The sequence below is a fragment of the Octopus bimaculoides genome, chromosome 3, assembly GCF_001194135.2.
Source record: "Octopus bimaculoides isolate UCB-OBI-ISO-001 chromosome 3, ASM119413v2, whole genome shotgun sequence".
Classification (NCBI taxonomy): domain Eukaryota; kingdom Metazoa; phylum Mollusca; class Cephalopoda; order Octopoda; family Octopodidae; genus Octopus; species Octopus bimaculoides.
The window spans coordinates 135,796,638-135,810,731 of NC_068983.1; the positions used below are offsets into that span (position 1 = coordinate 135,796,638).

Below are 14,094 nucleotides of genomic sequence, written 5' to 3' on the forward strand. Positions count from 1 at the left end.
ATCAATGTAATTAAAGGAGTCTGTGGATATTAAAGCTTGTACAAAATTTAGATTTGTGTAAAAAGTCAAATTCCAACAGAATTTTAACCTTTTGCATGGCTAAATATAAGTTGTATAGAAAGTAAGCAAAAAGAGTCTGTTGGAAATAAATATTAATCTTATTAAAATACATGGCTAATGTTAAAGCTAGGTGGAGTTAAGGATTAAAGTAGTACAAAGAAGTCGATATAAACTTAATATAAAATGTAAATGTCCTGTGACAACATTTAAGAAGAGCCAAGATTAAAACTTGTCTCTTATTTATGAAAAATTATTCTTTCCTTATAAATTTTATTAACTTCCAGTTTTCACAATGTATATTTCATGACCCAAATTTTACTGTCCATGTTTTGTTGTTTACATTTCACAATTAATATTCCCCCATGTGCAATAATCAATCCTTTCACAACCAGTCTTTAATTGTCCAGTTTTCTCTGCCAATATTTATTTCACTATTCTGCTATGTTAGCAAACTGACTGAGTTGTTACAGTTTTATGGTATTTTTTTTGTTTTGTTTTTGCTCTCAGTGCACTGGGTTCAAATACTGCAAAAGCCTTTTGTTCTATTAAGATAGGTAAAGTATCAATCAAAAACTTGGGTCATTTTCTTGTTTCTCTTTGTCTCAGAATTAGTATTGTGAAGGGACCAAGAAAGGACCACTTACATTGTGTCCAACCAATCTTTTCACCATGACTCTGTGTAAACAACAAAACAGAAAGACTATTCAGATTTCAGAGCTATCTTTTTTTAGTGCTCAAATTTTATTTATCAAGCTTTTACTACACATCTCTCATTGCTTACATTTCACTACCAATATTTCGTTGTTCACGTTTCATAGCTACCTTTTCAGTGCTCAAATTTCTTTATAAAGCACATTTCTTATTGCCTCTTTTTGCTGTCAAGAGTTCAGATCTTTCAGCTGATGTTTTTAGTGTTCCAATCACCAAATCCCCATTTCATGGTCAAACTTTTTCTGTAAGCTTTTCCATTACAAATTTCAACATTTCATTGTCCATACCACACACTGTTAAGCTTTAATAGTTGATATTTTTCAATTCAAATTTCACTGCCTATGTTCCCCATTCAACCTTTCAGCTTAGGTCACTATGTAGCTTCGTAAAAGATAAATCAATGAAGTCAGTTATATAGGAGATATATATGTATATATATTTGCTTCAAATATAAGTGGAAGTTGTTAATAAAAACAAAAACAGAAGCTGATTGCTGAATAAAAGCCACAGTTTCACATAGCATTGTCCATTGTAAGATGTCTAGATATGTTTTCTTGCTGTCTCCAAAACAAGTGAGGTGGGGAGATATTTCTTTCTTCACCGTCTTTTGCTTCCTGTTGAGAATGAAGAACAACAAATTATTAATAGTTATGTTACAATTATTTGTTAGTTGCTTCTAGATTTTATTTCCTCCCCACATTCTCTCTTTTTTTCTGTCTTTTCTCCCTCTATGGTTTTGTCTCATTTTTTTCTTTTTCAATTCCTGAGGACTAAAGTTTATTGGTTAATAAAGAAAATATTGTAGTTCTAGATAAATAAGATGGAATGGTCATAACTTGAAAACTTTTGATCATAAACCTACTTCATCTGGTCTGACCTTGGGCTAAACAAAAGTTTATTTAGCATATCATTTATTTATTTGTTTATTTATTGTCATTCAGAGAAGCCGATAAAAATAGTTGAGAACCAACTTAAATGTTTTCCCATTATGGTTTTGAGTTCAAATCCCTACTGGAGGCAACTTTGCTTTCCATCATTCTGGAGGTGGCACTCCTATTTCTAGAGCTGATAATACAAGTACCAGTAATATAGCAGTGTAAATGTAGTTCCCTATATACCTATTTACCAAAATTGCCTTAAAGTAAAGGACAATTTTTGCCTGGCAAGGAAAACTTTTCAGAATGTTACTATTTTAAGCCATAAATAAATTAAGTTTCTTAAGAAACATTAGTTATTGTTGGCACTCCGTCGCTTACGATGTCGAGGGTTCCAGCTGATCCGATCAACGGAACAGCCTGCTCATGAAATTAACGTTCAAGTGGCTGAGCACTCCACAGACACGTGTACCCTTAACGTAGTTCTCGGGGATATTCAGCGTGACACAGTGTGACAAGACTGACCCTTTGAATTACAGGCACAATAGAAACAGGAAATAAGAGTGAGAGAAAGTTGTGGTGAAAGAGTACAGCAGGGTTCGCCACCATCCCCTGCCGGAGCCTCGTGGAGCTTTAGGTGTTTTTGCTCAATAAATACTCACAACGCCCTGTCTGGGAATTGAAACCGTGATCCTATGACCGCGAGTCGACTGCTCTAACCACTGGGCCATTACGCCTCCACTTAAAAGAAATATTAATGATATATATAAAGCATAAGTCTGAAAAATTTGAAGACTAGAAAATATATTAACCCTTTTGCATTCACATTCTTCTGCCAAATGTAATGCTTATTTACTCACATTATTATGAATTATCAGGCATTATCTTGTAGCTTTGCGATTTTGATGCAGTAACTGTTAATTTTTAGAATGATATTGTAGACATGCCCATCACTAAGGGGGTGGACTGGATGGCACTGCCCCCCTCACTATTCATTTTCAGCATTATTACAAATTAGTCCCCATTCACAATATTCTGAAGCACCCCACCCGACACCAATGTCTGGCAGCAATGGATCTGATTGTAGGATTGGTGTGAGAGGTCACATCTGACCAGTTTAAACATAAAACAGGTAGAATATTTTGGTTGCATATAGCTGGTTTAAATGCTAAAGGCTTAAGAGCCAGTGTTATTTGTGAGCAAGTATGGCTTGGTAATATATATGCTCACAAGTAGTTTTAAGTGCTTATGTAATCGTGAGTAGACATAGACATACTCTTGACTCTCCCACCCTTTGACCCAGCAGCACATTCAGCTGGAGGGAGGCCTGCTCCAGGACTCAACTGATATTCATTTACAGCTGACTAGACTGGGAATGAAATGCAAAATGAAGTGTCATGGTTAAGGACACATGTCAACCAATCTAGAAATTGAACCGACAACATTATGGTTATAATAAAGAAAGCTGCTTATCATCTATATATATAAAAGAGAGTTTGTGTATCACTCTCTCTCTCTCTCAGATACACACACACACACATATATACAAGAAAGATGTATGCTTGTGTATTTATGTACATGCATATGAAAGATAATGTGTGTGTGTGTGTGTGTGTGTGTGTGTGTGTGTGTGAAAGAGAGAGAGATAGATATATATATAGAGAGAGAGCGAGTAAGTGCCACTTACACATACATGACAACACATACTCACTCTCTCTCTCTCTCTCTCTCTCTCTCTCTCTCTCTCTCTCTCTCTCTCTCTCACATGCACACATGCATACACACATACACACACACGTCCATTTCATATACACATACATACATCTTTCACTTTTTCTTCTCTTTCACTTTCTGCTCTCACTTTGAAGCAAATGTCACCTTTTCACTTTCTCCTCTCTTTCAATTTCTGCTTGCTTCAAAGTATAAAGAAATAAAAATGTTTTATGGAAATTAACAAACAATCATATGATCCCATATGATCAACCATATATGATCTAGTTGACCACAACAAAAGACTGCAATAAAATAACTTCCTTTGGCACACACATGCACACACACACACACATACACACACACACACACACACACGGTAAAACTTCTGTATGAATTGTTATTTCTTGTTATGCGCATGTGCAAAATTACAGCTCAAATCCAATTGAAATGATCTTTTTCTATTCTGTAATTTTTGTTTTTGATGAGCATATTTAAAAATCTGATCTTCCATATAGATTTAAAAGGAAGTTTTTCCAGAAATCCTGTCCTTTACCTGATGTTCCTAGCATGTCCAAGGACACACTTGCACCCTCCCCCCATTTTTTCCGATTCCTATGTCTTTGATACAGGAGATTGGGATTTCACCCAAAAAACACATTCTCAATCTTTTAATTTTCTCCCTCTCCACCCCAATTTCTTCATTTTATTTTTCTTGATAATCCACAGAGAAAAAAACAGGGAGTACGAATCTTTAAATTTTTTCTTCTTCCTTTTTCTTAAAGAAACACTAAAATCTCCTTCCCAAACATCCACTCATCACCTCACCATTTTTAAAAAGCTACAAACTCCCAATGTTTCACTTTTAGCTTTTTGGAAAGTGGAGAAGTTTCTTCAGAAATAATGTCATTTACCTTTTGTTTCTAGCATGTCGGGTTTTCTGGTGGGGTCTAGTATTTTTTACGTCTGCTATTTCAGTACAATTCTACGCATGTGTGAAACATCAGACGAAAGTGAAACATTGGGAGGTTTTAGCTTTTTGAAAGCAGGTAGATGATTGGCATTGAGTATTTCTTTAAGGGTTGTGGATAATTAAGTCACAATCCTTAATTTACTTCCTTAGCTTGAATCTAGTTTTGAACCATGTCCATTGTCAATTGTCATGAGATTTAAGACACCTTGTGGCAATAGATGATTCAACCCAGTAAGACATGCTTATACGCTCTAAAGATGGGATTAAAAACCTAGAAAATTATAATCTGTAAACAGCAACTAATCTCAGACATTTAGACATTTCATACAAGATATTTTTTGAAAAGAAATAGTGTTACAAAATGGAATTATGTGGTGGAAAGAGAGAAAAAAAAAGAGAAAAAGATTCTAGGTAAGGGATGTATTGGAAACTGGAGACATATTTTGAAAGGTAAGATATGAGTTGAGAGGACAATATGTAGTTGAAGAGGGTGGACATATTGTAAGGTTTACATAAATTGGAAACAGAGACCTGTTGAAAATGAGAATTATGTTGTAGAGGCAAGATAATCTATTGCAAGGGGACACATGTTAAAGGGAGTAAGTTGAAAGAAGGGCTGACTTAGAAAGAAGATATGGATTGGAAGGAAGGAGACATGATTTAGAAATTGGGATGTACGTGGGTTAGGTGATCATGGATTGAAAGTGAGGCATGTATTTGAAAGGGTGTATATAATATACTGACATAATTGTTCACTCACCCCAGTCACCTTGCTATTTCTTTCTCTTCTTCCTCCTTATCTCTTCTTTTTCTCTCTTTTCTCTTTTCCGCCGTTCCTCCTGCTCTTCCTCGTCTTTCTTCTTCTTCCTCCTCCTGGCCTCTTCCTCTTCCTTTTTCTTCTTTGCCTCCTCTTCCTTCTTCTTTAATTCCTTCATTTCTTTCCTTTCTCTTTCCCTGTCCTCTTCAGTTCTTGAGTCTTCATCCTCTGTACCGTCCTCTTTCTTTGTCCTTCTCTTCTTCATGCCCCACCTTCCTCCTTTGTCCCTCTTCAGTCACTGCTGCTGCTAATACACCACAGCTACAACCACCACCACCACCACTACCAAGTCTGCTGCCAATACCACCACCACCACCACCACCACTACTTTTACCACTGCTATTACTATGACAACTACTACTGCTACTCTTACTACTACCGCATTGCAACTATCACTCTTTCCTCCACAGTTGTCAAGAACCGCCTCCACTTTCTGGAATTCTCTTTGTTTTATTTGTTGGTGCCTTTAGTTGTTGATATTTTGATTATTATTATTATTATTATTATTATTATTATTGAGTCTCTTTTCTAAGACACTATTATATTTGAGGACAAACACTATAGCAATGTATCTGCTTGTCCTGCCTTTTCTCTGGCCTCAATACTTCTCAGGCTTCTATAGATAGATAGATAGTAGGTTCAACAAGTGTCAACAAGGTTCAACTCATTTCAAATGAAATTACTCTACGTTTTGGACTTTGTTACTTACACTGCACCACCTCAACTTAATTACTGTGTATAGAAGAAATGTAGAAAACAGTCCCACCCACCTCTCTCTCTCAGATCTTGCTCTCACTGACCTCTAATTGAACAGTGTGTGTGTGTGTGTGTGTGTAGGTGTCTTTTATCATTACTTGAGCTGTCAGTCATATGAAGAGTTGTTCCCTCATCAAACAGATCCATGATCAAAGGCATTCCAGCCATGGCTATCTTGATTTTTTATTCAGATACAATGTATCTGGGACCACCTTATCCATTAAGGTGTGATTACATGGAGATTTGGTCACTATTTCTAGTAGTCTGAATAACCATGTAGATGTTACCTCCTTAACTCATGCCCTCACTGTTACTGAGATTTGGCTGCAGTAAGTACTACAATATATGTATTGTATACTGTATATGAAGTAAACTCCTGATCAGCTGAAACAAATCTGTAACCTAGTTTCAATTTCTTTGAGATGCTCTCCACTCTACTTGATTTACTCTTTTACTCTTTTACTTGTTTCAGTCATTTGACTGCGGCCATGCTGGAGCACCACCTTTAGTCAAGAAAATCGACCCCAGGACTTATTCTTTGTAAGCCTAGTACTTATTCTATTGGTCTCTTTTGCCGAACTGCTAAGTTACGGGGACATAAACACACCAGCATCGGTTGTCAAGCGATGTTGGGGGGACAAACACAGACACACAAACACATACACACACATACATATATGTATATACATATATATGACAGGCTTCTTTCAGTTTCCGTCTACCAAATCCACTCACAAGGCTTTGGTCGGCCTGAGGCTATAGTAAAAGACACTTGCCCAAGGTGCCATGCAGTGGGACTGAACCCGGAACCATGCTGCTAATATATTTGAAAACAAACAATGAATATTATAACATTCCAGTTACTTTTCTCCTTGAAAGATTTTGAACTCAGCATTGCAAGTGATTGAAACACTTAAGGATCTTGCTAAAGCTTCTGTGATTGGCTGTATGTCTTCATGGTATCAACATTTGTTAAACAATTGACTGAACCAATGACAGCTGAATATCATCACCTTGGAAGTATTTGCTCCATTAATTCAGCAAAATTCACAGCTCTGTGCTCCAATACATGCTACCTTAGAAAAAAAAATGTTCACAGTATGAAATGTCACTTAACTCTTGGCAGAATTCATTGTCAAAAGATTAGTCTTCATGTTATGTGTCAGAGGCAATTAGTTCTCACTTCTTTATCACTCTCTCTTCTACAACACATTCACTCCTAAAACCCTAGTTCTATTCTGTTAGTTTTTCTTCTCTCATCATCTTGTTATGGCTTACTTGCCATTCAATTGCATAGGGGAAAAAGGAATGAATGGTGACACTACAGGAAAGGAGATCCCTTTTACTCTCACAGAATGAGGGAGACACCCTTTCTGATACTGATGAACAAATGGAAACAATGTAGGATAGAATGACTTTTTTGTCTTGGTAAGGACAAGACAATCTCTCCAATGTTGGCACCACAATAAAATGCATCCTGTTTACTCTGTAAAGTGGTTGGTAAATGGAGATAATGTAAAGCGGAGTCTTTGGTCTTGCTGAGGACAAGTTGACTTTTTCTGTTGCCGGATCAGGCTGTGTATTGTGTTCTTGAGCAAAATACTTCATTTCATGTTGCTCCTGTTCATTCAGCTGTAGAAATGAGTTGCGACATCACTGGTGCCAAGCTGTATTGGCCTTTGCCTTTCCCTTGGATAATAGTGGTGGTGTGGAGAGGAGAAGCTGGTGTGTATAACCAACTGCTGGTCTTCTATGAACATCCTTGCTCAGACTTGTGCCTCAGAGAGGAACTTTCTAGGTGCAATTCCATGGTCATTCATGATCAAAGGGGGTCTACTTTCTACTTTATACTACACAAAAATATTTATAAGTAAAACTTAATAGGATATATTCTTCTAAGTTCATTAGTGAATTGATAAACTGTTTTTACTAAACTGGATTTAGAATTTGGAAAGCAGACTACTGACCAAGAATTTGTATGTAAAATATTGTCCCACCATTTGTGCAGTTGCTGGAAAGATACATAACTCTTGCTTTCTTTTTTCTTTCTTAAGTTATAGTGTATTTATGAGAACATTATTTAATGGAAGTAACATAAAGAGAAGTCATTGATCTTGGTTTGGCTGTTAATTTTATAAGGTCATTCAACCATTTAAAGACTTTCTCAACCTGCATTTTGTTAGTTTTTAGTACTGAGATGGATTGAATTTTCTCTGTGACTGATTGAAGTGGAAATAGTCCTAACTATGACAGAGCACCTTTTCTTCTGAAATAGTGTACCAAAGACAGCATTAATCAATGTGTCCTTTTGTACTGTTATAAGATAGAAGGATGTTGTGTTAGAGAGATTTGCCTGCAATTTCTAGCAGGTTCAGCAAACACATAGAGTTACTCTCATTGATCCATGTCCAGTCATGTTATTGTTCAAAGTTTATTACTCATGGCTATCCTCATGATTCCTTGGGCTTAATGAATCATTAAATTCAGTATGTAGAGACAGTAAAATAGAAGGTTGGAAGGAAAGAAAGAAGGAAGGAAGGAAGGAAGGAAGGAGGGACAGACAAACAAATAAACAAAATTTAGTTTATTCTCAAAATGTTGTATTACAAAATCATACTTTACAATAAAGGATTCTTGATAAAAAATGAAATATAATTTAGTATCGTATGTGCATGCTTAAAAGAAGACAAAAGCTTAAAAAGAGTGATAGACATTGAGAAGCTAAAATCAATCAGAATAAGTTGAAAATCATTGAAACATTGAAAATTAGTCAGAAAATATTTAAAAAAACAAAGAATTAAACGGAGAACACTCAAGTAATCTTCAATAATCACTCAATATTCAGTTATGATTTAATCTATTTTTTTTATTAAGTATCTAAAATCTTGTTATTTAGCTTAAGGATGAAATCAAAGTTTTACTTCTCAAAGTAGAAAAGAAAAGGATGAATGCTGGGAAGATAATATTTTAATGTAATTGTGTCTTAACTAGAAGATAAGCAATCAAGAGTCACCTATTTCTAGCTTTCTCTTAACTTTTGTTTACATATTTTCTCATTTTGAAGTAAAATTTCAAAGAAATCTTATTTAAATTGTTTGTTTTCTAGATTGTCAAAGAGCTGCGGCAGACTTTTTCTACTGGTTGTACACTTCCAGTGGAATGGAGACTTCACCAGCTGTCAAAAATTATGAAAATGTTGACTGAATGTCAACAAGAAATTGAAGATGCTCTTGTGAAAGATTTACATAGGGTAAGTATTACTGAAATTTTCAAAAATTACCCATATCTATAACACTTGCATTAATATTTTTTGTCAATGTTTAAAATGAAAGTCAGAGATAGAATGTTAATAAGAATATAATTTTTTGTTATATCATCTTTAGATTTAGTGGCCAAAAGTTTAGATTTAGTGGCTTAGTTGATACAGATGTTATTACCGGTAGCTTAGAAATAATGATGCATGGTTAAAGTTGGCAGAGATATTGGAGTGTCAGTGGCATTTATTCCAGCTCTCTGCTTTCTGAGTTCAAACTTTGCCAATGCCAACTTTACTTTTCATCCTTCAGGGTTTGATATATGAAGTACCAGTCTAGGGCAGTGAACTGACAATTTTTAGAATAGTATTTATTCTGTCTCCTTGCATTCTGAGCTCAAATCCTGTTATAACCTACATGAGAGATAAATTTAACCAATTTAGCAGTACTATATGATCCTTGAATACTTTTAGTGGAGTCCAGTTAGTTGCAAGCATTTGGCTCAGGCTTCTGGTTTAAGGATACTTTCCTCTCTCTCTTTCTCTCCTCCACCAGGCTTGGAGGCCCTGGAAAGGATTATGAATATTGCCCTTATTCCTATATAAGAAATTAAAGAAAAAACTATGAACTCCACTAAAAACAAAAAATTCCTAAGATGATCAGAGATCGAGTCAATGAAAGTGTAGTGCAGTTATAAATATTGAACAAATTTTAATTTCAAAATCAACATATCATTTTACATCACTTTATTCCATGCTGGCATGTGCTGGATTGCAAATTTATAATCTGAAAATTAATGCTTTATTAGTTTTCACTGATGAGCTATTTTTACTTCTTTATTTTTTTTATTGTTATATTCTCTTATTAAAAAAATTATTTTTTTGTTTATTTTCATTATACCATTGGTGGTACAGCCGAAAAATGAGGCAATGTTTTTTGAAGTGATTTTTGCCAGAAAGGAAGCACTAGATGCTATAATCAGTCTCAAAGAATGGATGGAACCAGAAAAAGTAAACCATATTTATTTTCATTTTCATTTATTTTTACTTTACATGAAGTAAAATTTCGAATATATGGTGAATATTATCTAAAATTAGATAACTTTCCCTACTACCACACTTCCCTTCTGTTTTTGATTGCAGCCACTAAAGGCTACACAAGTATACATAAAATGCACATGCAAAGGAAAGCTGATGTATGTGTAGCATAAGCAATTTAAATTGACTTGGAGCCTCCCCATATTTTGATACCATAGCCTTTGATGTAGTGTAAAGAAGAAAGTATTCACAACAATAGAAGTCTGCAAGAGCTCTAGTTAAATGAAGAACCGTCTATGATATGAGTGCTAAGCTTTTTTTCTTATGGTACACTCACCTACATTTTTATTTTCTAAGGCTGCAGGAGTTGGTAGTTGGATACAAGACTGGACATTGGCTATATTGAATTTGTCCATTCTACTTTTTGATAACATTGATTTAACCTTGTCTTGATCTCTGCCCACCCCACATTCTTTTTTAATCTAACGACCATTTTGAGCGTGGCCGTTGCCAGTACCGCCTGACTGGCTCCTGTAGGATTTTCGAGCGAGATCGTTGCCAGTGCCCCTGGACTGGCTTGTGCGGGTGGCACATAAAAGACACCATTTCGAGCATGGCCGTTTTCGTGCGGGTGACACGTAAAAGCACCCACTACACTCTCTGAGTGGTTGGCGTTAGGAAGGGCATCCAGCTGTAGAAACTCTGCCAAATCAGACTGGAGCCTGGTGTTGCCATCCGGTTTCACCAGTCCTCAGTCAAATCGTCCAACCCATGCTAGCATGGAAAGCGGACGTTAAACGATGATGATGATGATGATGATGATCTTAAATAGAGCTTAGTTGAAATAACCAACTCATGTATAATAGTTAATATAGAACACAGATATGAGTAGCAAGCAAATAAAAATTTGTTTTGATTTATCTTGAAGAATAGATTTTTAGGAAATACTAATTAGGCAAAATGGAATTCTTAATTCCAGAAAAATTACCTAAAAGTCAGAAAATCTCCAGTTTTATACAGAAAAGATCTATCATTCTGTAAAAGTTGATCCTGAAGAGATGACAGTCAAATATATCTCCAACAGGTATTGAACTCAATAATCAAATCCAACAAGTAATATTTTTCATCTTGAATATTTAGATGTTTTGATGTTTTTTCTAGCAAATTAACGTCTATATAGTGTGTTTTATATATTGACATTTAAAAATTGTTTAAGTAGTTTCCAACAGCTATAATCTCGTAGACATAAGCTATAAATATAAATTTTGTGGGGTCAATAAGTTTAATTACCTCCCGGGTGAAGAGTTAATAATTCATATCCTTTTATTCGTTATTCTGTGTTACAGGTGAGATACTTATCTTTTGCTGTGCAACTCAGGCAACTGTAATTAGGTTCCAATAAGTCATCATAAAGGTACTGTTATGGCTGGTAAGAGTTTTATGAACTAGCAGGGCTGGGCTCAAATTTTCTAGTGATCTGAGAAATATAAACTATCATTAATGTTACATAAAAAATAAACACCTTTCAACATCTTCTGGTGAATTAGAAAATCAGATAGTTTGCATCTATCAAAGAAATATCTATTGCCTACTGCATTTGAAGAGTTTTATTTTCTGAAACCATTTAAATTTCAGAAAATATTTTATTGATTCCTTTTTTTCTAACTTTGGTTCAAAACTTTAAGTTTTACAAATTAACTAAAAATCTCAACGTTTTAGTTAAAATCAACCTAGCAAATTTTTTCTTCTTTCTCACCTTATTTCTTTTGCATTATTTTTCTTGGTATTGCTAATAATACTAATGAGCAAAGCATCACCATCATAACTCATCATATAATACCAAGTGATGGCTGCTTCTCGTTATAAAACGTCAGACAATTTATTTGGTTTGTATGAAATAAATACAATATTCAATCGATTGCTCTGTCATTTGACAAGATAGTCACAGACTGTAGACTGGTTATTAACCTTGAATTTTTTCATCAAAAGTTGATTGTTTGGCTACAAGCCTACTGTCTGTTGTCTTTGGTGTAACTGGACTGTACTGAGTGCTCGATGGACTGGCCTTGGAGACAATTTTCCAGTAAAAATACCTAATTACAGTGTTTTTTGCATGGGCATAAATTGCTTTGATTGCATCACTATGACCTGTTTTGAAACAACTCAAATAACAGCAACACGACTGAAACTAATTAAATCAATATGCAGTCTGAGAAAACTAATTTACAGAACTAATTATTGTTTGGACTTAAGTTTAGCAAACAAATTAAATATGGTTATTTGGTTTATGGGTAGTTGTAGTAATTATGAGAAAAGATGAAGTAGTTTATTTAAAAAGTCTTTAAGACTTTACCTTTGCATTACATAACTAATTAACAAAATATTAACAATGTTAAATAATAAACATTGTTATCCTTTTTTAAAATTACGTTTTCTAAAGTTGAATAAAATTATGACCGCAACTGATATTTAAAGTTTAGAGTGAACAGAGATTTCTTAATAGTTCTCTCAAAGATTTCCTCATCTTGAGAACATAATTTAAAGCAAGATTTGAATCAATTTCTTTATATGTTATTGGCACAACAATACATAATTTTCTATGTATTTTTCTCTAGTATGTTAATTTGCAGAGTATTTTTCCTATAAAATACAAAATATGGCTATGTCAAGAACGTCTACAACTCTTTCTTTGAAAACCAGTAAAGAATATTGTCTAGTAGAACTTGGAGATGATTGGTAAATGTGGTATAAACAGGAACACTTATTTGTATGCTTCACTGTTCAATATTGGGTACTCACAAAGTCAGATAGATAACCAGAACTACAAAAATATATAAACTGATAAGACTTAAAGGAAATGGTCATACAGTGTAGAGCCACTGTAATTTCCAGTATAGGTATAGGTATGGGTATGTGGTTGAATAATTCAGTTCACAACCACATACACACACACACATATTAGGTTGGCAACTAAGTTCCTGCCATCTTTTTAAATTAAAATATTTTAAAAGGTTTAATAAAAAATAACAACTAATTAATCAATAATGTATTCACCCTTGTTGTTTACAACTTCTTCCCAAGGTTCAACAAGATTTTCAATACCTCATTGGTAGAAATCACCCAATTTTGACTCAAAAAATTGATCCAACCCAGCTCTCAATTCTGCATCAGTATTGAACGAAACTCTGCACATAGCATTTGAAAGAGATCGAAAGAGTTGGAAATCCATTGGTGCCAAATCTGGAGAGTATAGTGGGTTTGGCAATACTTCCCAGCCATGTGTTTGAATGGCTTCCTTGGTCATATTGGCGATATGAGGGCAAGCATTGTCATGCAGCAGAAGAACTCCATGCTGCCGATTAGGTCTTTTCTCTTGAATAACCGTTTAAGTCATTCCATCTGTTCAACATAGAGTTCCGCATTGACCGTTTGGTTCCATTCAAGCAATTCGTAATGGATAATTCTTTTCCAGTCCCACTATACTCACAACATCATTTTACGCAGATGAAGATCTTGTTTCACACGCGGTATCGCTTGTTTACTGGGGCTAAGCCATTCCTTATGCTGCTTCATATTGATGTACAGGCACCATTTTTCGTCACCAGTAATGATTTGGTAAAGAAATCGTTGCTTGTGTCCATGAGTTGAGCAGTGATGAGCAAGCAAACCAGTGGAGATTGTGGCTCGTTGATTTTTGTTGTTGCTTAAAGCATGCTCCATACTTCTGAACCTTTCCCACCAAGTAAAGATGCTTCTCTATAGCAGTGTGGGAGCATTCAATTTTCTCTGCCAGTTCCCTTGTTGTTTGACAAGAATTTTCATGCAAAAGTTGGTTTAATCGCTCTTCATCGAACTCAACTGGACGGCCAGAATGAGGTGCATCTTTGAGGTCAAAATTTCC

The 14,094-nt window shown here is 35.0% G+C and overlaps 1 protein-coding gene and 1 long non-coding RNA gene across 4 annotated transcripts in view; one reads left to right on the plus strand and one right to left on the minus strand.

Annotated features, from left to right (window-relative positions):
- Nucleotides 1-14,094, plus strand: part of LOC106872010 (aldehyde dehydrogenase, dimeric NADP-preferring) — a 53,133-nt gene that overhangs the window by 8,196 nt on the left and 30,843 nt on the right. For 2 of the 3 annotated variants that reach the window (XM_014918823.2, XM_014918822.2), the window contains exons 2-3: nucleotides 9,009-9,152; nucleotides 10,071-10,166. In XM_014918823.2, coding sequence (XP_014774309.1) covers nucleotides 9,009-9,152; nucleotides 10,071-10,166 — 240 coding nt within the window. Of the gene's footprint in view, nucleotides 1-6,374; nucleotides 6,443-9,008; nucleotides 9,153-10,070; nucleotides 10,167-14,094 lie in introns of all 3 variants that reach the window. The other variant, XM_052966561.1, reaches the window with a different exon arrangement.
- Nucleotides 764-5,717, minus strand: LOC128247343 (uncharacterized). Its single transcript, XR_008263735.1, has 2 exons — nucleotides 5,090-5,717; nucleotides 764-1,385 (listed from the first exon to the last, which is right to left on the minus strand). It is a non-coding gene; the product is annotated as an uncharacterized LOC128247343 (long non-coding RNA).